Source organism: Nilaparvata lugens, chromosome 6 (assembly GCF_014356525.2).
Source record: "Nilaparvata lugens isolate BPH chromosome 6, ASM1435652v1, whole genome shotgun sequence".
Taxonomy (NCBI): domain Eukaryota; kingdom Metazoa; phylum Arthropoda; class Insecta; order Hemiptera; family Delphacidae; genus Nilaparvata; species Nilaparvata lugens.
Window position 1 is genome coordinate 35,929,716 of NC_052509.1, and position 15,695 is coordinate 35,945,410.

At 34.2% G+C, this 15,695-nt stretch overlaps 1 protein-coding gene across 7 annotated transcripts in view; it reads right to left on the reverse strand.

The window, feature by feature from the left end:
- Positions 1 to 15,695, reverse strand: part of LOC111057583 — a 75,384-nt gene that overhangs the window by 5,599 nt on the left and 54,090 nt on the right. For 6 of the 7 annotated variants that reach the window (XM_022345019.2, XM_039430711.1, XM_039430709.1 and 3 more), the window contains 3 exons: positions 14,733 to 14,978; positions 13,213 to 13,410; positions 11,754 to 11,858 (listed from right to left, as the gene is read on the reverse strand). In XM_022345019.2, the coding sequence (XP_022200711.2) occupies positions 11,754 to 11,858; positions 13,213 to 13,410; positions 14,733 to 14,819 (390 nt within the window). In that variant the 5' untranslated portion in view covers positions 14,820 to 14,978. Of the gene's footprint in view, positions 1 to 11,753; positions 11,859 to 13,212; positions 13,411 to 14,732; positions 14,979 to 15,181; positions 15,272 to 15,695 lie in introns of those variants that run through there. The other variant, XM_039430712.1, reaches the window with a different exon arrangement.

Consider the following 15,695-nt stretch of genomic DNA (forward strand, 5'->3'; position numbering starts at 1 on the left):
AATTAAAGATTAATAAATTCCACATTTTTTGTCTGAGATTGAAAAACAAAGTTTGATCGAATAAGAAAATGAACAGGTGAATAATAGTTATTTGAACATCTAGAGTAAAAGTACTGTTTGAAGCCTAAGGTGAAGAAGAGACCAACAATTTTCCTGAGGTAGAAAAAAACATTTTTCACTCGTGATGTACACAACATTTTTCCTTCACCTACATTAATTTACAGAAACTGCAAATCAAATAATTTCAATAACTCACATTATTGCTCATTGGTGACAATGTTTTATTTTACAACAATACAACATTACCTGAAATGTAAAAACTAAAAACCGGTCGTCTGGCACTGCCGATTGCGCTATCTATTGGCAAAAGTTGTTAGAATTATCAGCTGGCCGACAATCAAAAATGGCTGATTCCAGTTCACGCATTTCAGATTTGAATTGAAGATGAAAAATATTTGTTTGCTGGTATTTTGAATAGTATAATATATTTAAAAATATGTATACATTCTATCATCTACTAATATTAAGTATGTAATATTATACAAACATATATTTCATGAGTTGATAAAATTTCTGGTTGAGGTATTGAATTCAGTTGACAGACACCTCTATTATGTTTCCTCATCTGAGCTTAGACCTTCTAACCTATTTCAAAAGTGAGTTTTTGAATAGAGATGCTTTCCATGTTATTTAAATGGAGTTACTTTTACGCCCTGGGGAGTTTTTCCGTTTTTTTGTCCCGAGAGCGAAAAAGTGACACTTATAGTATTATGTTCCAGGGAATAAAGTAAGCACTTTAGAGAGAAGGTGGAGGAAAATCTTATCTATATCGCTATATCCAAGAGGCTAATTAATTTTGTCTGCATGAAGGATTATTAGGTATGCGCACACCTATCCATACAAATTTGTTGCGGGATTTTCAAGAATTCAGACTGCGGTTTCCAAACGAAGTTTTCGTTGCGAAATATTGGGGCACGCACACTGGGAAGCGAAATAATCGCAATGTGGAGCGCGGGAATATTCGAGTTGACTTACCAGTTGTTTACCAGGCAGACGAAACTAGTGTATAGTTCTAGAACTCGCCACAAAATTCGCAACACGAAAAAGCGCTGCAAATGCTGCATGTAGCAAAAGCTGCGAATTATTCGCAGAATCCTGGCAGATTATTTTGAATATTTTGCAACGCATTGGTTTGCGCCAGCACTATGTGTACACCGCAATGGTATTAAATTTCCGCACGGAAAGTTCTGCGAATTGAATTCACACCGCAACAAAACTTACGCGTTGGTGTGCGCCTGGTATTATAGTAGGCTACAGTTAGAGAGTACAGGCTACCTACATAATGAGATTGAAAAAATTGAGTGGGTTAGAGTACAGGATATTTTGAGCGGTAAGGCTAAACTGTTGAGTATTTCTATGCAAATAGGTACCTTAGGCGAGTTTTTGTGAAGAAGTTCACAAATAATAGTAAACTGTGAACAGGAAACTTAATCTATGATACTATTATGGGAATCTAAATTCAAATTCAAATTTATTGGAAAAAAAGCACACTTTACATATTCAATGATACAATACAAGTAAAATAAAAACAAATATGAAACCCCGAGATGATCCGCGTGTGGGTCTTTGAAAAGAAAATATAATGATGTTACAAATAATTAATGAATAAAATGATAAACATTAAGTTATAATAGAAAAAACTTCACCAGCAGGTATAAATACAACATAATTGCTACAATATGAGAAAAAAATACCGTACCATACCTTGTACGTTTTATAGGGCTAGCCTATATCTTGATTTTAAATTCTCATGATAAAGTCCGGGTGCAAATGTCATGAAAAAGACACTCCTTGGTCATTTTTGGGTAGTCTAACAGCCGTGGTAGATTCTCAATGTCTTTATTCTAGGTCTAGTATAATAAGGATCGTGATTATAGAAAATCTGGTGTAGCGCACTCACACAACTTTCCTTGCCGTTATGAAAATTGATCACCTGAGGCTAGTGTTCACGCACATCTCAAGTCTACTATTCTAAGATCTGAGCCAGCTGGTGACAGGACAATAACGCTAGAGACACACGAGGTCTGCTATCTCATCATAGTGAATGATTTATTAGAATCAACAGTTTGCAATTAGGGATGTCAATCCCGGGATCCCGGTCCATTTTTGATACCTAACAATCCCGGGATTTTTCAGCGTCAATCCCGGGATTTTCGGGATTGTAAACCTGAAATTGTGAATCATATGTTTCCAAAAACAATTATATTGAATTCATTTACGGTGATGAATATAAGTTTTTATAACTAATTTATTGTTCTAAGTGTTTGACTAATAAATTTATTCTACTGGCACAGCCTACAGTTGCATAAATACATAATATTGATTGTATACTGTACTCTTCAGGCCAGTTTCACACGGCAGAGACCTCGCTCCTGGAATATCATATTACAGAAGATCATATTTCATATTTTGCAGCTCTCCTGTACTTTCACATGGGGATCTTACGAATAAGCCGACAGATCTAACAACTATGCCGACGCTTGCTCAAACCTATGACTCATCACTTTTTCTCAAAGTCTAACTTCCTTAAAAATATAGACAGAAGATTTCTGATTTCGGATTTGGATTCAGCGACCCCAAATTCTTTAAAGCGTAAGTCCCATTTTCAAAAATACCCGAAAACAAGGGAGTTATAGCTGTTTTTAATATAGCTTTCCATTATCATATGATTATAATAGTACATACTAAGATAATAATACTCCTGCCTCACAAAGGGACAGGCAAAGGTTTTAAGAAGTTTTTGAACACCTGAGAAGTTTATACATAAACATTTTTAATTTTTAAAAGTTCTAGTTTTCCAAAAAAATATTGAACTATGAAAAGATGAATCCAAATATGAAATCATAAATCATCTCCACTCATCACCCAATAAAATAGGAGGAAAAGGAATGTTGTACAGTAAAATTCACTGAATTTCAATTGTCATTCAACAATCCAATTTATCAGGTTCAAATCGTTGAATATCACTTTAAATTCTCAGCAATTATTGACTATTTCTTTTTACAATCAGAAAAATCTATTATGAACATACAGTATAAACATTGTGCTGATCTGAATCGATCTATGGTAATAATAGGAATTGAAAGAATAGAAAATGTCATGGCATTCCAAGTAGTGATGTCTGTGTATTAGAACTGCTGAGTTGATAATGCATACTGAAAAAAAGTCATGAATAGCTCAGACCAGCCTGGCGACTTTGATGCTTTTGAAACCGGAATCTTGTTTTATTTTTATTAAAGAATGATACGGAATGAAAACCATGTATCATAGTACAAAGCTTTGTATCATGAGTAAGATTGACAATCATGGCTTGTCGATTTTAGTTGCTGACCTAAATCCTCATTCCTCAGTCGTAGAACTATGGACCAAGCGCGAGCATTTGCCTTTTATGTCATATACCGTCGACACAAACTTATGAAATTTATGAAAAGCTTGATAGCTTGAATAGTGATCTGATATTTGTTACACGTTTTTATTCTAAGACATAATATGTCTTGTAGACTAATTTTCAATGTTTCTTCAATCGGCAGGAAAACTTTGGTTTTTCAAAGTTATCTTACTCCCTTATTTTGGGGTATTTCCAGAAATCAAGATAAATAGCCTACCAAATTTCCTACACGAATACAGTGTAAGTTGTATTATAATAGCTAGAGTACTTACGTACTGTATAGTACAGTACCTGTTCGTTTTTACCGTATAATTATATGATAATAGAAAGCTTTATTAAAAACAGCCATAACTTCCTTGTTTTCGGATATTTTCGAAAACGGGACTTACGCTTTAAAGAATTTGGGGTCGCTGAATCCAAATCCGAAATCAGAAATCTTCTATCTATATTTTTAAGGAAGTTAGACTTTGAGAAAAAAGTGATGAGTCATACTTTGTGGAAACGGCGGCATAGTTGTTAGATCTTGCCTCTGCTTGCCTCGAGGGGAAAAGACGTGACAAAACGAGGTTCCTGGATAGGAGTCACCATGTGAAAGTCCTTACCGCAATTTACAAACTCATTTCTAAAGAAAATCTCCTTTGCAGAACGTATCAGTGCCTTCAAAATAGTGTTGTATTTCTTATAATAACGAACATTAAACATGTTGAACGGCTGCTCCCTTATTTTAAGTGACATATTATTCCTTTTCCTGATACATTTCAATAACCCTTTAGTTATCCAAGGTTTCAATCGTTTCTTTCTATTACTACTTTTCTGCTTCGAAGATGAACACGAATTAAAAACATGTACTATTTTATCATAGAATCTGCTAAAAGCTACTTTAGCATCCTTTTCATAATAGACTCCATCCCATGACACTTCTTTAATTTTAATTTTAAACAGGTGGTCGTCAAAAAATAATGCATCATACTGTACAGGCTTCTTATTAGGCTCTAAACTACTATTTTTTATAAACTGAATTCGCCCCATAATAGCTTCATGATCTGTTATAGAGCAATTGTATATAGCTGGGTTCAATGTACATATCTTAGATTTGAGAAACAGATGATCAATACATGATTCACGATATAATGAATGTCTAGTGCAACCGTGTAAATAATTAGTATAACCATATTCCAAGAGCATATTCAAGTATTTATGACCTATTTGGGTTAGATCATTACCCAAAATATCAATATTTGTATCTCCAATCAAGATTTTGTTTTCATAACAAGTTGTTTGACTAAGGAATATCTCCAAATCATCTAAAAAAGCCAAAGCGTCGGTATCATTAGGTGATCTATACAATGCTGTACAGCAAAACTCTACGTCTCCATATGTTATTTTAAAATTTAAAGAATTAGTATTACCAATATTTATATCCAGAATATCTAATTTTATTCCATGTTTAACATAAATTACTATTCCATCAGATTTATTAAATTTTGTTGGTTTCACAATCTTATTTTACAATTGTTCAACTCGAAACCAGAATCTTGTGATAGCCACGTCTCAGTGAGAACTATTAAATCATATTGCGCATCAACACTAGATAAAAATAAACACAATTCATCGAAGTTCTTATTAATACTTCTTATGTTCAAATGAAAAACTTTTAACGATATTGAATGAAAAAACGTTGCTATCTCGTTTAAATTTTTTAAATTAATTGTTTCACATCTGTCTATAAGATCAAGATCCTCTACTAAATCGCAAATTTCCATTGAAAATTAAATAGAAATATTAGCTGAATAGAAAAAACACGTTTTTGTTTTAAACCTAGATTTTCTTGAGGTCCATCTCATTTTTCACTTGTATAGGCTTCTCACCTTCCTCCTTTCTTACAAGAATCTTACCATCTCTTATCCAAACAAACCGATATCCTTTCTGGGTCGCAAGTTTTTTCGTTTCTCTGAAATACCGGGGTTGGAAATCAGTCCCGGGATTGACATCCCTATTTGCAATTGAATAATCACATTTTCTCGAATTTCGAGCTTATTTCCATTTTTAGGTGAAAATGTTACTAAAGATTAATTCTAGAGATTTTCATGTTTAATCCTTTTCACTTGAAATTTTTTGTTTAAATTGTATCTGAAGACTGATAATTGGGAATCTGAAATCAAACTTTGCATAGATGGGGCAAAGCTCCTGAAATTTTTACAATTGATAGAGATTATCAAGACTATTATAGGTATGAATTTGATCAAAATCGTTGGAGCCGTTTTTGAGAAATGCGTAGACTACTGCGCAGACGCAGGAATAGGAAGTTTACTCTGCATGTTGCTCTACATTTGAAGTTAATTTAATGAATTAAGTGAGTAATATAAAAGTTTCAACTGTTATGATATAGACCAAATAGTGATGGTGTGCTGTTGTATGTAGTGAATCCTTTGTGAATTGTATTTAAACTCTGGTAGCTCTAATATTGTGTTTCTGACTGCGTACTTAACCTAAGAATCGGCTAGTTGTTGAATTCATTCGGGAGTACCAAGTCAAATCATGTTTATTCACAGTAAACAGTAAACACTAAGAAGCTATTTGAATGAAAATATATATGTACTGTTAATATAGTCCAGTGATCGGAGCGGAACTTCTTATCTTCTTATACCGTTTCAAGTGATAAGATACTATAAGAACGGTTTCTAATTAATTTTGTATCGCTAGTGAATGCAATCAGCTGTGCGGACTTTTGTATTTTAGCGGGTTTATCGTATCATAGCAACGTAGTTTTGAACTGTTTCCAAGTGCTGGCGGGAGAGTTTGAATTACGATAGCTACTTACGTCAACAAACTGTTCTGTATGATATAGCTCTCAATCTTCCAATAAAGCATTTTTTCTCACGTTACGGTTACAACAACATAATTATTAATATGAACTTCACTATCAAACAGTGTAAAACATCCAGAGGTATGAAAAAAATATTTTGGAACAGGTCTCAACCCTGGGAAAATTTGCTGAAGTTCCTTAAGAAAGGATTATTGGTCCCTCAAGTAGCACCTGATCAAAAAAAAATTCTGTTGAAAATGTGAAAAAGAGAGTGTGAGCAAGTGATTAAGATTATAATAGCTGTAGTTGAGTTACCAAATTTGGCGACCTCATTTTAGAACATTGCAGTATTCATGAAACATCAGGAAAAATAGGTATAGAAAGTGACCAGATGATAGCAAAAGAAATTTAAAATCGATCTCTTCAAACATATGGTAGTTGAATGTAATGTTCAACTAACTTTTTCTCTGTTGCATTGGTTCCTCTGTTGCTCTATGTTTGCCTTGAGAGAGCCAGTTGCACTGTCTGTTAATTCCAAATCTGGACTAAATACCATAAGAGCCAATCGAAGCCTTCTATAAAAAAAACCCTGCTCTGATTAGTTCTCATGAAATTCAATCATGATTGAAAATTAACAGGTTTTTGTGCAACTGGGCCTAATATTTTCATGTTTCAAAATCAGCTAAAAACTAAATCGAAAAAAAAACATAATATTCCATCAGCTGCTCCTATTTCCTTTCATGATGTCATTACATGACACAAGACAAATCTATTGATATTGATAAATCACAAATAAATAATAAAGTTGGCAATTTAGATAGAAATTACATTGAGTTACATGTTAATTTACATCCAAATTTTCATCCCTAAGCTTTTGATTTCTAGCGAAGTATAATAAAGAAAGAAATCATAATTATAATGGTAGTCAATAATCGAAGTGATTGAGTAAACTCTATTCAGATTTATGGAAATTCACATTAAAATGATCTCACTCTAATTTTTATGATACTAAAGTTCGGGACATGAGAAATCAGCTACAATAAATGTTATACTAACTATTATGAATAGACTCTTATGCATGAATGGACTTCCATGGTTGAAAGAATCAGTGGATTGGCTGCTTTTACATTTTTGGATAAGTGAAACAAAAAGTAAGCGATAGGATATGCCAAAAATTCCAGAATAAGCAAGAGATCCATGGATACCAGTCAACAAATTACAAATAAACTGTATTTGGAATTTAATTTTCAATTGCATCAAACAAAAGCAAAAATAAAATGACCACTACTAATTTGATAACTGTCAACAGGAAATATTAATTGCCAATGAATAAAGACGAGGTCGACTCTTAAGCCCCGCCCAATATTCCACAAAATTCGCTGCAATCAGTATACTAAATTCTACAGAGCACTTCCAACACATCAATTAATTATTCATATAATTTGACTCAATAAAATTTTCATGCCAAGTTGTGGTCTAATTTCTTTATCTATTGCCGATAGAGGGCAGATCATAATTGACCGAGCGAAGTGAGGTCTAAGATTCAAGTCGACGGTTTGGAATTTCTCTTAATGTTTATAAGTTTATGTTGCGCATTTATGGCGAAACGCGGAGTAATAGATTTTCATGAAATTTGACAGGTATGTTCCTTTTTAAATTGCGCGTCGACGTATATACAAGGTTTTTGGAAATTTTTCATTTCAAGGATGATATAAAAGGAAAAAGAAGCCTCCTTAATACGCCTATATGAGAGTGAAGATCAGACTATAGAATTATTCATCATAAATCAGCTGTCGAGTGGATTATAAATCGCATGCCATGATGCATGCAATTCAATATCTTAAGCTGCGTACACATATTCGCGCTTCCAACCCGCACCGAGCACGCTCCTCCCTCGTACAGCCCTCGTACTGCCCTCGTACCACCATCGAACCACAGTCGCTCCACCCACGCACCCATCATGAACGTTACGGAAGATGTTAGATCTTCTCCCATTCCCCGGTCGAACCACTGTTGCTCGCCGGTCGATCATCAATCGCTCTGCTGGAGTGACGTTCGGTTGCGGAGCAGAGCGAAAGTCTGTACGCACCTTTAATGTAACTTGGTAAAAACTATAAATTGACTAATACTTGGTAGACTATAAATTGCATGCCTCATTGAATACAATGTTTATGCACTATAAAGGTGCTTACAGACTTTCGCTCTGCTCCGCAACCGAACGTCACTTCAGCAGAGCGATTGATGATCGACCGGGGAGCAACAGTGGTTCGACCGGGGAACGCGAGAAGATCTAAAATCTTCCATAACGTTCATGATGGGTGCGCGGGCGGAGTGACTGTGGTACGATGGAGGAACGAGGGCGGTACAAAGGCGGAGCGTGCTCGGTGCGCGTTGGAAGTGCGTATATGTGTACGCAGCTTTAAATTAATAGGATGCAAAGAACTTATAACAGCTTGTCTGGGCGCCTAGATGGTTTTCTTCTGGTTTTCTCGCGCTAAATTCCGGAAAGCGTTATATTATGATAATATTAAATATTGTGTAAGCATGATCTGATCAAATAAATAGTTGTTGTATCAGTGTGGATGTGCATATGGTTCGGGACGTCGTTCAGTTATAAATGTTATTTATTCTATTGATAACATTTTTGTTCATTATTTGTTATTATATTCTTTAATTATTTTTAAAAGTTTTGGAATTTTGAATTCTCAATTTGTTTTATTTTTACTTTTTCCATAAATATTTGAAATCTTTGTATTTTTCATTTTTGAATTAGGTGGTATTTTTGTTGTTTGTATTATTTATTATTGCATAAGTTCGTATTATTTTTATCATTTTTTTTTCATTTGTATCTGTACAATTTTTATTGTTAAGGAGACATATTTGGGGAAACCTGTTGTCTCCATTGTGAATTAATAAATAAATAAATGAACTATTGATTGCATGCAATTAATAACTAAAATAACATAGTATTGTCTCTCAAACTTTCTCTGCTTTGAACTTGGGCTGTCCTGTTGCCAGTATGTCTTGAAGGAGATTAGCTTTTGATGTTAGCATTTTTGATACACCAACCCTTGGTGGAACGCAGCCATTAGCCGTTTTCACACCGATATCTCGCCGACACGACATACAGACAGGATCTACTCTGATGGACAGTATAAGAGGAGGCTGCGGTTTATAACTGCGCGAGGTCTACTGTTCACAGAACTACTAGTATGCTCCTAGCAAATAGTAGGTTTGTGGTACAAAAATCTGAGAGGAAAAATTGATAATCTAAGTAGCAGCGGTTTGAAACACAAATTCCCATCGTTTTTAAAAACGAAAGAGAGAGGAAGAGAGAAACTTAACCCTTTGCGCTCCTTAATTTTAACATGAATGTGATTCAACAGCTCTCCTGTCCAGTCACACTGGACAGCACCATTTTCCCAATCCACTCGTAATTTACTGCATTACAATCGACACCTCAACTCTTATGTCCAGTAGTGCTGGACAACTACGTAGGTAGTTGTATATTTTGCTATGTATTATATTCTCTATCGTCTCTGTCTGTAAAGAGCTACAGTCTGTCGGTGAGATATGAAACTATTATAAGTAAGCATTGTGGGTATAATGCGTTGATTCCTCACCATCTAGTAATAGATATTGCTAACCTAGAAGCTGGATGAATTGGAGGGATGGTTTGTTTTTTTATTTTTTAACTTTAATTTTCGTTATGGCTGACCAAGAATCAAATCCTCAAGAAATAAGGAGTGTCTTGCAAGAAAAAAAATCAGAGTTTGAATTATCAGACAGTGATAGTGATGAAGAGTATACTACTGAAGACAGTGACAGTAACTCTGAGGATAATAATGTATTAATTTTGGAATTATTAAAAAACACAAGAAGAAAGAAAACATATGACTTGACTGTTATTGGGAAAAATATTAGGACATGGAATGAGGCCTCTAAAAACTTCAAAAATCAAATACTGTCTTTTCAGCTATGATAAGACTTGTTTGCAAAATCAAATCCGAGCTGTAGAGGCATCATTGGTGGATCTTATGATGAATGGGAGATGGATACAGCCTTGTCCAGCAGAACTAGACAGGAGAGCTGAGTGGAAGTGCAGACACCAAACAAATTCGATCTTACAAGTGAATCGGCTATGTCCAGTAACACTGGCCTGGAGAGCGCAAAGGGTTAATAGCTGTGATTATACAATTTTTGGCAATTCAATTCGAAAACATTGCATGATTCAAGAAACATATTCTCTGATGTCAAGATGAGTACATAAAGAGAGTAACTGGGTGACACCATAAGGCATCGCTAACTTGATTGCTTTTTAAAATATGCAGTTGAATGTATATTTTTCAACAGTGTTGAATGTGTTGTTCAAAGTGAGGTGATAGCAACGCAACTAATCATCGCACTTACTGACAACGATTTTTGGGTACCTAACTAAGTATTATAAAAATGTATTTGAATGAAACTTGGAACAGACCTATAGCATAGCCACCTCTAAAGGTAGGCGCACACAGATCGTCATCGGACGAACAGCACGCATTGGACGGATCGGAGGATTAGATTCAATGCATTGTTTTCAATTGGAGTGCTCATATTTGAAAACAATGCATTGAATCTAATCCTCCGATCCGTCCAATGCGTGCTGTCCGTCCGATGACGATCTGCGTGCGCCTACCTTTATACCTCTGTATTAGAGGTAGCTATAGGTAACCGTATTACAGGTAGCTGAGTGTAGTTCGGCTACTACAGCATGTACTTCTTCCCGTTTTCAATCCAATAAAACTGCTTGAGATGCGAACATCATATACTGTATATATGATATATTAACAATTTCATGGAGGGAGAACACCTTTCCGGATACAAAATTCTATGACATTGACGAGACTATGTTTATTTATTATTCCAGTTATATTCAGCAAGCAATTTTTGTTTGTTTGATAGATCTAAAAAACTATTATAAAGATTTTGGTACAATTTAGATTATAAATATTTCAAAAAAATAATCTTATCTTTTAATTCCCGTAGCGAAGCACGGGTGCCCTGCTAGTAACTATAGAAAAACACTAAACATTTTGGCAGCCAGCATCTTGTTTTTCGATGTGTCTGCCTGTGATTTCGACTTATAATCATCAAGATCCTTATTATGCTAGAAATTGAGACATCTTCCACGGCTGTTACCCAAAAATAACCACAGAATGACATTTGCACCCGGACTAATATAGTTTATTGACAGTAGCTAGTTAAAATAAGTCAATGATAATATTCATCAAAAAAACTTCGACTCCTATTCAAGTGGAATAATATAAAATATGGGGATATTTTCATTAATATTATATTGAGCGTAAAAATATATGTTTTACTGCGTATTTTCCCGGTTGATTAATGAATAGATAAGAGATGAATCCCAGTTGGTTTACTATAGAGTATAGACCTATAATTGTTCTAAAAGGCTAAGTTATGTGATAATTTCCATGACTTTTGTGAAACAATGTTGGTTACCTGTCCTGGTTGATTGCAGCACATTGTAGAGCAGCCATTTGTGTTCTCTGAAACTTTCTTCTGCAAAACATTGGGTAGGATTTCATCCATGTGTAGCAGGAATAACTGGAAATAGTTTTGAACAGTTATTAATTATTGTAGGTACTGCATGAGACATGCAAAAAATACTCTTAGACTTACGCCTAGACTGTTTTCTGTTTTAGACTGTATTCTAAAACATAGAATCTTATAATGATTCATATATAACATAATAATATAATTCTTTTACAATGATTGCGATGCAATATTCGCAATTTCTTTGATAACACTAATTTATATAGAGGCAGTCTACAGTGCTGTTTTTAATGTACGGTGCTCATAATTATGCTACCTACTAAAAATGTATTGTTATTCTATATGGTATTTTTTTTTTCTGCAGAGGGTGCTGCCCTCATGAGCTCCAGCTTGTGCATGGGTAATGAGGCGGATGATAATGAGAGATGAGTGAACCTACAGGCTGGTTTCAGGTTGGTTCCAAACCACCGGCAAGCGGTTTTTCAGTTCAGAGGAGTTGGCTCAATATGGTTACGCTTCCAATGGGAGTAGCAGGCGCATGATTCTCATCAGCTCATCTAGAGCGATATCTTTTCAGCGCAACCATTGATAAACTACTCCTCAAAAACATTGATTCACCTCACCATATGAGAAATAGCTTATCAGAGAAAATGTCCACTAATTACTTTTGATACAATATTCTAATATGCTTAATAATGTATTGGCGGCGAAGCTTCCCAGCTCACATTGTTGACCCCAGTACTCCTATCTATGGTGAGATATTTTCAAACTCATATTTTATATACTATTTATAATTCATTTTCAAAATATGGTAATAAAAAAGTTATTGTATTATATTCTCCTGTTTCATGTAAACTCTCCCACCATCAGTGGAAGAATCTATTTGTTATTTTCAAACTTTCGGATTAATTTCCACAACTGTAGTCTATTTTTCCGTAACATTTTGCATTATTCACAATTCAACAAAGCACAATGCTCCACTTCGATGATATTCTTCATTCAATTTCTACAATATTCTAGTTTACTCATTCCCTTATACTTTGTAAGTGATGAGTTGAACAAGATTCACGCCTGAAATGATTTTTTTGCAGAATTATAACAAATTCTCTTATTTGCATCTTAATAAGTTTTAAAATAGAATAGGCAAAAATTAACATAAAAAATGTATGAGGAAACGGCACTCAAGATACTTCTATCATGGACTTTTTCCAACTCCAGTCCCGGTTTTTCTTAGTGAGAATGAATCATCCAGGGTAGAGCTGGATTTTAGGCAGTATGTGGAAAAGAGAGCGGTCACTTATTATTCCTTAGGCTCACAGTAGTGGGTGTAAATGAGTCAAATCTGATTTATCAATTTGAAAAAATTGAACAAAGAATAACTGTCAACTCAAGTGACATATTTTACCTTATGAAATGGAACTTTAGCTCCATCGGCTGTTCCTTCGATCTCTCTCACATATTGAGGAAAGTTCTCCTTGACTGATGCCAAGGTCGACTCATAGACAGATCGCCCCTCTTGTGTTTCGTATAGTGGTAGGTAGACCTTATTCAGCTGATTGGATGCCTCCAAGTAGGACTTGATGAGGCCGCTGAACGTACGACCCTGTCCAATTGAATACCGTATATTACATATTAGGCTATATCTATATTAGGCCTACTATAAAATATAGATTCCTCATAGTGAGAAGGTTCAAGAAATAACAATTCCATATAACTATATTAGATCAATAATGATTATAAATAAATTATTGAAAATATTATTTTAGTTTCCACATATGCAATTTTTACTCTAATAGAAGTAAGCTACTATATATTAGAAATATATAGCCTGAAGGGGTTTATGATAATTTATACGCGGAAACGCCTTTATAGTTCTTAGACAAGGAATCCCTTTGTCAATTGGTCTATTGTTGCAAAACTGAAGATTTCTCTCTCAACACTAGAGCTGTTGCAACAGTCATAGGGAAATGCGTAGAATTGTGAAATTATGCATCAAATTGAAGAGAGTTTAATGCTCCATAAGCTTATAATCAGCATAGATTTCTTCCATTGTTGAAAATGGAATTTTTAAAATTGTGAAAATATACATCAAATTGAAGAGAGTTCAATGCTCTATAAGCTTATAATCAGCATAGATTTTCCTATCGATTTAAAAAAGTTAAAAATAGATATGAGAGTAAAAATAGTAAAACATTGGAAGAAAACAGGTTTTTTCAAAAATGTCACACATTCAAGATCGGATAGGCCTATCTCGAAAACTATAGAGGATACAGAAAAAGTTTTGAGATGAATATTATTGTAGTAGATTATGTGAGTTTCAATTATGTATGAAATAGTATAGCTTGTAAGAAGCATAGTTTCCGATATATATAATGCAACTAACAAAAAAATGGTACCTTTGAACCACCCCCACCTTCTTAGCACAGGAGGTAGAGGTGGGGACTTTTGATAAGTTCACCTCCTTACTACCCTGAACAGAACTGCGGGGTGAAAAATTGTCTTCCTAACTTTTCCCTCTATAACCTTTCTTTCATTGAATGGACTATTAGGCTACCCTACTAAAGAAGACTAGACAGAGCCTATTAGTCGTCCTCATAAATAATAGATTTAACTTGAAAAAATATATATAATAATAGGCCTAAACTAGTTTTATACAATAAATATTTGAAAAAGCTATCAAACCGAAGCAAATTGACAATTTTTCATGAGCCTAATTATTACAATGTTACATGTAGAATGGAATTATTAGTAAAATTCAATAGATAAAGCAAGGAATTTAGCAAATTAGTATATTGAATAGCAGAGAAAATGAATTAGAATAGTGAAAAGATAGTAAGATACCTATTAATGAGAGATTTATAAATATATTGCTGACTAAACTGAGAAAAAACGAAATATTCTGTTTGTACCGTAGGCTATACATACCACATCAAATCCAACTTCATAGTAGGTGCCTCGACAATGCAGGATTGGAATGCAATTCCTTCTTCCAATTTTTTCTGAGACGGGCATTTTCACACAGTGCTTTCACTGGCTGTTGATAAAAGTTTGTGTGCAAAGTTGAGTTGAGCTGAGAGATCGACAAACCTCTTAATTAAATTATCGTACCAGCTTCAACATATACATATACAGGGCTTCCCTGTTGTAAATCAAACTCTTATCGTCACCGTTCTGAAAAAAGATAAGATTTATTCCATATTGCAACCTCTCAACATAGCAAGGAAAAGTGTGTTACTGATAATAAAAATTGATTCGTTGAAAATTTCTCTCCAAAATTCATCATATTAAATGATATTATACCTGAAAAATATTCACTGTTTATAGCATTTTGATCACCTTATGAAGAATATTTTTATGATTTTCTATGACCTTACCTCCATATTATATCACCTGATCAATTTGGAATTGTATATCTATAAAAAATAATGTTCAGACTACTCGGTGCAGTGAAGTACAGTAAATTGAAAATGAGAACATTTAAGTAGGCTATTGCTGGTTATCATCACAAATGAAAAATATCATCGGAATTCTGTAATCGGAATATTCCTGATAAGAAACAAATAGGTAGCTTGTAACTTAGGTGCACCGTACCTCCCGACCGGAACTCCTGCTTGAAAAAATTGTTCTGGCTCTTAATTATATATTAGTATATGTATTGTGTAACTTAATCGATATGTTATTATGTTTTTTAACCAGTGTCTGTAAAATCTTAGTTTGACTATTTGTTCTTGTATAATTTTAGGGTCTTATCAGTTTTTGGTCTCTGTATGAGGACAGTTCCAAACTTGGGGAGTTAGAAGTTATATCCATTGTACTTATTTAGTACAACACTTGGAATAGTACTGTATATAAGGTCTATTAAATAAGATTCATTGTCTCATTACTGTA